This window comes from Pinus tabuliformis, chromosome 1_1, assembly GCF_031772625.1.
Source record: "Pinus tabuliformis cultivar Carrire ecotype Pingquan chromosome 1_1, CPIR1, whole genome shotgun sequence".
Taxonomy (NCBI): domain Eukaryota; kingdom Viridiplantae; phylum Streptophyta; class Pinopsida; order Pinales; family Pinaceae; genus Pinus; species Pinus tabuliformis.
Window position 1 is genome coordinate 810,466,825 of NC_142297.1, and position 9,247 is coordinate 810,476,071.

A 9,247-nucleotide genomic window follows, 5' to 3' on the forward strand; every position below is an offset into this window, starting at 1 on the left:
GTCCTCAGTTTAGATTCTTTAGATTCAAGGAGCGTTGTTATTTCCAATTAGGGCAGTCTACAGTGCCTCTCCTTTGTCAGCTTGATATGCTAGTTTTGTAATCATCGACATAAGCACGAATGCTAACAATTAAGACATTATGCCTACGAAGCAGATTGATACTCTTTTCAGAAAGTTTTCATATATATAGAAAAAAAGAAACTGGAATATTGGCATCAATGATACATATATTAGTCCTCAGTTTAGATTCTTTAGATTCAAGGAGCGCTGTTATTTCCAATCAGGGCAGTCTGCAGTGCCTCTCCTTTGTCAGCTTGATATGCTAGTTTTGTAATCATCGGCATCCCAGCAGAGACGATAAAAGCATGATCCAAATGCATATTTGAAGCATCCGTCGTAGACCTGTAACAGACAAGGAAGCGGGGAATTAAGACAACGCGTAAAGTAATGCAAAAATAGGCGTGAGATTCAGAATTTTGACTATACAGCTCAAACATACTCCATAATCATGCCAAGTACTTGTTGTAGAATCATATGCTCCTCGTTCGAGATGTTATTGTTTTCTTGGTTTCTTTTTTCTTTGTGTTTCTACTTTTACGATGTCGATAATCAGAAGAGTCATGAGAACAAGTGCTAAGAGAAACAATGCCGCCAGTTGAGTAAGTTGGCTTATGCTAATGGATTCCATGTAATGTGAAGCAGAGAGATGTATGTCAATATCTAGGTGCAGAAGGTGGTTTTCTTTTGTAAGCGAGAAATTAGGCATTGCTTTTGCCAATTTATAAAAGAGTTCAATGTGTTTGCAAGCTGGTTTTAAGTGTGAATGGAACTGGGTTTTTGAGAATATTTTACTGTACAACCAAATAAGGAAAGCCATGCAAGATCGCAAGAGTTGAATGCGGGATAAATTGCTGACACGTGCAGAAGTAAGTACATATACGGATTGATTTGGAATGGAGCTGAAATACTTGAAGATCAGATCGGAGGGGATATAATCCAATATGAGGAGCATTTATTGGAGGAGGCCAGTATTTAATGATCGTCATAAAACGAAAAACTTACGTTAAGTGAGCAATCGGTGCAATTAAGTGATCTATCTGACATCGGAAGCAAATGGCATATGAAATGATGTATGTGACGGCAAAAGTAAATGGGAAATTAGGTGATGTATCTGACATCAAGGGCAGATCTCAAATGAAATCTTAGTGTTAGATTGGGTCCAAGCTATTCTAATAAACAATTTGCAATTAAGCGATCTATCTGACATCGGAAGCAGATGGCATATGAAATGATGTATGTGACGGCAAAAGTAAATGGGAAATTAGGTGATGTATCTGACATCAGGGGCAGATCTCAAATGAAATCTTAGTGTTAGATTGGGTCCAAGCTATTCTAATAAACAATTGGCTAGACAGGACAAGTCAATTGGCTAGACAGGACAAGTAATGAGTGTATGAAAGACATGTTCAGACAACAGGTATAATTAAAGCCCTTTCTTATAAAGCACACTACGTAATACTAGCTATATTCTATTTTATTGTGCCTCCATGTATAAGACTCTAATGCAGATGACTGAACTACTTACTTATGCAGGTATCATGGTTTCTAATATACAGATGGTCATTTTTGCAACTGCTCTCTGAGCACTGGCAAGCTAAGAGACAGATTGATACTTGTAATTTGCTCATTTCTACAAATAAAACTATAATGACTTTCGTGACATTGTGATTTCTTTATAAAGAGTAAAATTTAAGCTTCCAAAGAGACCTTGTAGTTGTTTGCATTCCATCAACGTCTCAATTCAATTATAATGAGAATATATAAGGTAATGATCCTCAAGAACGTAGTCATTATATGTAGCCCATAATCACATGTCATTCCACAAATAATTTTTAAATACACCTTAATACTCTAGTCCTGGTAGTTTATCCCATACTAAAAGGTCATTATTTTAGATAAATTGGCCCTAATTTAATCCCCACACTTGCCATTTTACCTGCCAACCTATCTTGCCCCTTCTGACATCATCCCGTTTTAATTATGTGAACAGTGATACAAGCTCCCTACTTCCTCAAGAAAATCTTGGAGCTTTCAATTTTAATACAGTTTCCAGCCATTAATAAAATCGCTCAAACTTGACAGCTTTCTAGCATTCAGCCTACAGATGGTCCTTGCATCACTATAATATTTGCTTCATAGTTAGTTGCCTAACCGATTCCTAAAGCATAATGGTAAATTCACTTATCTCCTCCTTCCTAATTGTCCCCACTATGGCATTGCCTAGTTACCTTTGGCTGCCTCATTTTTAAACACGCCGACCTTTCAGGGATTGATTACAAAATTGGCCAGTCTTTTCTTGCCTTTCAACAGTGAAGGAAATTCTTCAATACTAAAATAGACTCCAAAGGGATATCATAATTAATCCCATGTTTATAAACCCACACCAATGCACTGAGTTAAGCCTACCAATTCTACTACCTAATCAAAAGTTAAGCCTTAAAATCTGACCAAGGAGGGAGTGAGTCCTGTGGTCTGAAGGTTTGATGACTTCTAATATGTAGTCCTCAGTTGTATTCTCTTGGGTGAATAATAGGCTCTGGAATTATGCTGCCTCTCTCTGATACAAGATGTCTTCTTGTAGTTGTTGTTTTGTCCACAACTGTTTTGTGCTGTTGTGTTTACATTTCTAAGTCAATTCTATATTAAAAGGTCAACCACATGTTTTACACTAAGAGAGCCAATATTTATGGCAAAAGAAGACATAAATAAGCCTCAACTCCCAGGGGTGCGACTCAATTGGCAATCACCGTGATATGAAGTCTTTGTGAAAATTTGAGGTTCGAGGTTAAAATCCCCTGATTTAACCAGCCCAGCCCAGTTGCTGAATCTTCTGGATACACAAAATAAAATAATAATAATATAAAGGTTTTAAAAAACCATAAAGAAGCCTTAAATTGAATAACTTGTACCAAAGTTCTAGCACCACCATAGGCACTGCAATAAAATTTGGTCCATCTCATTTCAGTATCAAAAATCATACTAACTAGTGAAGCATGAAAGAGATGAACAAGAAGAAACAGAAGAAGAAAAATGCAACAAAGTTGGTTTCTACTTACCAGTTTTATCTGCTGGTGATTTAAGCAAAGCAGCTTGGGGAAGATCAATGCGTGCATTTGCTTCAAGCTGAAGCCGGAGAGACTGCTTTTGTGCTTCATTTTTAAAGCTTAAGTCTTCAGGAGCAGACAGATCCTCAATAGACAGACAAGGTGGTTGTTCGAAAATGTCCAAGGCTAGGAATTCAGATGGTTTTTCCTTAGGCAGAACTGGCTGGTCCTTTTGCAATTTATCAGGAACTGGAAAGGCACAAACTGAATCTTGCCCAGTAGAGACATAGCTCTGCTCCAATTTGGAAGCGACCACAGATTCCACATTCAAAGTGTCTAACTTTTTCTGATTTGGGGAAGTGTCAAACTCTTCAGTAAAGTCAATAGATGTGTCAAAAGATAAGCTTTCGCTAGAATCATAGCTCTGCTCCAATTTGGGATTGGCCTCAGATTCCACATTTAAAGCATGTAAATTTTTTGGATGTGATTTTCGCTTTTCAAACAGCTCAAACTCTTCAACAAAGTCAAGAGATATGTTAGAAGCCATGCTTTTGATAGCAGAGTCGGGCCCTGGTGGAAGGATATCCTGAATGAATTCTTCACAAATTTTCCGCACATTTGTACCAACTACAGCGACTTGATTTTCAACATACTTTGTTGTCTCCTGCAAAAATAGTAATGTTAAAAAAACTGTCACTTTCACTGTATTGTGTATGTAAATATTGACTTTCCAATAGTAAACCTAAAGACTGAAATAAACCATAGTTACCAAGTTCGGCCGTATCGGCCCAAAAAATTCGCAAATTCGTCAGTACGATTCGGTTCGCGTTTTAATACGGTAAATTTAATACGGTACGGAGTTTTTAGTTTATGGATTAAATTTATGTTAACAATGGTCAAAGTTTGCAGGTTCTTATTATCTTCCAACCTGTTGTCGTTGTGGTTATTAGCAAAGACGCTGAGAAGAGGGCACGGCCCTTTCTAGGTTGAAAAATAGTAATTTTTATATTAAATAATGTGATAGAAATTTTTAGTATTAAAAAGTTAAAAGAGAAGGGTAAGTTATATATTTAAAAAAATTTAAAATGGTTTTTCTCATTCTTATTTAGATGATAGTTATTAGTAAATTGGATAATAGTGGTTCATTGCGATTATTGGTATGGAATTCAAATTCAATTTAAAGGGTTCATTTTTTGTGATTACTATAAAGATTAATTTATACACATTTATTATTGAATAAATTTGGATTTGAAGAAGAAAGAGATTGAGATATAAGTTTCTGGATCTGTGTTGATAACTTGAAACTTAATTTTAATATTCAATATCTAATTTTTTATATTAAATATCAGGTTTGAATTTTTGTTACTTATATTATTATATTTGACTTATACGTTTTCCAAATTTGCAATACTAATAAATTTTGTTTGATGCATTTTTCTTTCATTATTGGGTAATTTTAAATATTCATAAAAGATTAATATTGGAAATAAGTACCACATTATTCAACGTATCAAGTGAGGAAAGATTCATTTCTTTTTTTTTATTTTTTTTTGAAAAAAATAAAGAATTATTAGTCTTTATAAGATGTATATTGTCGAATTTTTCTCGTATTGAATTTTACATTGCCGAATTTTTTCCGTATCGAATCGAATTCGAATCCGTATTCGAATTCGAATTTGGTAACTATGAAATAAACTACAGTATAACCTTTCGGAACCAGCAGACTCCTACTTAGATATATGGATTAGAAAGAAGACACCATACAGGAAATCAAAAGAAATAGTCACAAAAATGGTAGTAACTGGATATTATACCAGCAATTTCTCTTCAAAAAAACTAATGAAAATCATAATATGCAGATGCTACTGATAAAATCGACATGTCCAAAATGACATGTAAATGTTAAGACTGAAGTCTAAGATTCTCACTTGTAGTAAAATAGGAGAATTTTGATCCACCTCCACGCAGATGGCCTCAAACTTTTGGTACATCTGATCGATCCAAGATAATCCTTTTGATGTAACATCCACGTCAAATATTGCAAAACCTTTTGGCCCCATGTTGACTCTATTCTTTCACTGCAGTGCAAATAAATGTGAGCCTTAACTTGTCCATGCTTTTATCCTGTTCTGTGCACTAACTAACTAGAGGCATAACTTAACAAGCTTAGAAGTTCTTAGAGTGGAAGAATCCTCAAGAAATTAACTTAGATGACCATTAGCAGCACTAGTTTATATATGGAAATATTAACAAATACAAACAATCAAAATTAAGCATACAAATCATCAAAGGAGGGGGGTAGAATAATACTTTGAAGAAGAATATCATATTTGCAATAGATTCAGAACATACTAAGAAAAACAAACAACTATCATGTAAGAAACCTTGCCGTCATTCACAATCAATGTCAAGATTTTCATTCTTTTAAGCAGTGTATGGGCAACACACATTTCCTGCTCTATCAACCACAAAATTAACAAGCTCAATCTATCCCTTGTGAATACTAAGCTATAATGGTATTTCTTATTGAAATAGTAATGCTAGTTTCATTTTCTGTTCTCCGATGGTAATAAAAATGTAAAGTTTGAAAAAGCATGTACGTAAAAGGCACAATTGGAACGTTTATTTAAAGAAACATGATGACAGAAGTACAGAGAAATGGCAGACAAATATGGAGTGAGGTTATCTCTGGGTCATCATGGACTTTACTCCCCATGTATACATTATAAACCTGCAATATCCAGCAGTGTGCACGGAATCAAAGAAAAAACAAATTCACAAACATCTTCATATAAAACAATGAAGCATGCATATTCTAACTTTAAGCCCAGCGCAGTTCTGTGCCATAAGAACTTCAATTGGTCATGTGCTAGCAGAAATGCCATTCAACATAACATCACTGAGGCACTGATGCATTATACAAATAACTTAAAGATACTACTGAAAATCCTAATAGTTTCCTTTTTTTTCAGAGATGACCGAAGAGGTTCTTGGCAAACTATGATCCTAAAAAATTTGTCACTCATGACGACGACATAAAGAATTTCTACCTATCCTTATGTCTGATGAATGTACAACACGAGGATGTGGTCTGCAAGCTGTTTCCTTATACCTTTGAGAAAAAAGCATCCACATGGTACTATAATCTACTTGTTGTTTCCTTATACCTTTGAGAGGGCTTTTCTTAGAAAATTTGATGAGGGAAAATCAGCTTTTGCTCTTCTCAAGCAACTTAACCTGATCAAGATGGAGAAGAAGGAAAAGGTGGAGGATTTCAATCAACATTTCACGACTTTGCGGAATAAGATCTCCAGAGACTCACTTTGTCAATCCCTTGGCCATAGAGTATTACACTTCAGCCTTAAACCCATGCCTTTGAGAGGGCTTTTCTTAGAAAATTTGATGAAGGGAAATCAGCTTTTGCTCTTCTCAAGCAAGTTAACCTGATCAAGATGGAGAAGAAGGAAAAGGTGGAGGATTTCAATCAACATTTCACGACTTCGTGGAATAAGATCTCCAGAGACTCACTTTGTCAATCCCTTGGCCATAGAGTATTACACTTCAGCCTTAAACCCATCTATAGCACTCTTATAATTACTATTATTCAGAGTTTGATCAAATATATCAAAGACAAGTAACTGACACACCTATTTTCTGTTACAGTGTATTAAAACGAAAAACCAAAACACACATATATATAGACTGAACTGCACCCAAGACAAATAATAGAATCTCAAACTAATTGCTAATACCCATTTTCCATTGAGCAGCCCACACATGCAACAAATTAGAGATAGGTCACAATTGAAGATATGGGTTTTGCTCAGTAAGAAAAGTCATTTTACATTCAATATGGACCAAAAGTGACCGTGGTTTTATTGCACGCAGAAAACGGAAATCTGAAAACATGCAGATGATGATGACAAATTGGATGAAGTTATAATCAGAAATTCTTGGGACCGTAACAGAAAGTTGCTTCATTAAAGCAGCCAAACTTTCTGCAACATGAAGGACAAATGCAGACATCATCAAACCCACAAAAGGACAATGCTGAAGCATAATTTAAAGAAAAGACAAAAATCGCCATGATAATCCATAACTGCTTCTTTTTCTAAACCATGAAGAAATTTCCAAGGGAGCAAAGAAGAGCACAAACCAGATGGGCCAGGTCTCTGTCAAAGAAGCTGTAAGAAAACTTACATATGCAGAAGCCCCTTTTTACCCAAGTATTGCATTAACGCAAACGATCTACAGTAGGTAATTTGAATACAAATACAATGTAGCTTAATTATTACAAGAACAAGAACATTAGTTGTAACCGTTAAATGTACATCTGAAAGTGACTATAGTGACTATATACATGAACTGTGTCTATGAAGCCATCTAGGAGATGAGGCACTCCTAGCGTGTGCTTCTGATTGGAGAGAAATACACCATGAAAACTGAAAAAGTCAAATCCTACAGAGGGTAAAATATGTCAATCTGTACGGACAATGACATCCGAACTATCCAACAGAAAGCTGCTGTGTACGTGGAAATCTCGTAAATTGTATGTAACATCAGCAACGTCTTCTAGATATTTTTCATATGTCAGACCTGTTAAAGATGGACAAAGTTCTAGTAGCAAACTGTCTTTTAGAATGCACTTGTACTGAACATTTGCCTCTGTTTGGATAATGCAATTCAATTGTAAACTGTGTCGATATGTGGTTAACTTTTTGCATGTGGAACAATTAAGTTGATCCATGAAAACTGTTCCAAATGTATCCGCGGGCAGAGAGAAATTGTTGCAGATTGTAACAAAAGTTTCTGCATGTATGTTTGTTGTTGACACAGTTAGTTTACTGAGGTCTGTAAGTACTCTGTTCGAAGTGACGGCTGTAATGAAGGTGGATCTGCAATTGCGTAGTGATCCATGTTCTTTGCCTCTGGCAAGATTTCGAAACAGTGTAACCATGTATTGAAGTGCCCTTGCTAGTCTGGATAATCAATGCCATATGATTAGGTCCTGTAGAGACATCCACCAAAAGATCCTTCGCAGAGGTCACCATGGTACTCGACTTAGCGACCGCGAACTGCACTGGATTCTCTACCCCTGTCCAAAACTCCTTTTGCATATTTGCATCAATTGCCTGTGCCCCTTCTACAGTCTTTTGTTTCTTGAAGGCTTCCACAAAAACAAAGGGTTTTTGAATGCTAACTGATGGACGATGAACTTAATTGACAGCTTTTTTTTTGGCCTTAGGAACACGGACAACGGCTTGCTCCTGGTCGAACAAAATGGCTGGGAGAATAACCTGTTACGCGTTAGAACGGCTGATACTATGGCTAGACGGCCGCTGGTCGTGAAGCGATCGCCAGGGCCAACCCTGTCGTTAAGGGATTCAAGATTGACAAACTTTGACGGAGTTCGCACATAGCGGAAGCTGTGGGAATCGCACGCTGGATAGGGCTTCGCACTTAACTGGCTAGGGCTTCGCTCTTCACTGGCTAGGACCAGAATCCAAGTACAGAGGCATTTGATGTCGCAACAATCACAATGCCTGCAGGCAGATGTAAGAAGCCAAAAATTAGTTAAGTAAACAAATTAGATGTATGAGGCCCATGGAAATTTAACCTGAGCAGTTTCAATTAACTCACTGTAAACAATAAATCTCACCTGTGTCTGGAAGGCAGTAATCTGGTAATAATGGGGAACATATCGCTGCAATAGCAGTTGGGCTCGATGCGTTGGTCAGGTTCACCGCTAGACATAGTCGGAGAGACGGATTTCCTGCCAGCCAGAATGCAACCCCAACGGACTTAGGGTTTTGCAGAGCCATATTCGGGGGGCATCAAAAATTAGTTAAGTAAACAAATTAGATGTATGAGGCCCATGGAAATTTAACCTGAGCAGTTTCAATTAACTCACTGTAAACAATAAATCTCACCTGTGTCTGGAAGGCAGTAATCTGGTAATAATGGCGAACATATCGCTGCAATAGCAGTTGGGCTCGATGCGTTGGTCAGGTTCACCGCTAGACATAGTCGGAGAGACGGATTTCCTGCCAGCTAGAATGTAACCCCAACGGACTTAGGGTTTTGCAGAGCCATATTCGGGGGGCATCTCCGGGTGGTTAGCTGTAGTTCCATGGTGGACCGCT

General features: G+C 36.9%; 1 protein-coding gene and 1 long non-coding RNA gene across 2 annotated transcripts; both read right to left on the reverse strand.

Annotated features, from left to right (window-relative positions):
* Window positions 1–257: 257 nt before the first annotated feature.
* Window positions 258–5,276, reverse strand: LOC149216510 (uncharacterized). The gene is made up of 4 exons (XM_089389980.1): window positions 5,033–5,276; window positions 3,117–3,768; window positions 2,970–2,994; window positions 258–402 (listed from the first exon to the last, which is right to left on the reverse strand). Exons 1-4 carry the CDS (start codon window positions 5,162–5,164, stop codon window positions 258–260), a joined length of 954 nt encoding a protein of 317 aa, XP_089246106.1. The 5' UTR covers window positions 5,165–5,276.
* Window positions 5,277–8,533: 3,257 nt separating this feature from the next.
* On the reverse strand, window positions 8,534–9,024 carry LOC149216511 (uncharacterized). The gene is made up of 2 exons (XR_016250571.1): window positions 8,764–9,024; window positions 8,534–8,647 (listed from the first exon to the last, which is right to left on the reverse strand). It is a non-coding gene; the product is annotated as an uncharacterized LOC149216511 (long non-coding RNA).
* Between the last annotated feature and the right edge of the window lie 223 nt (window positions 9,025–9,247).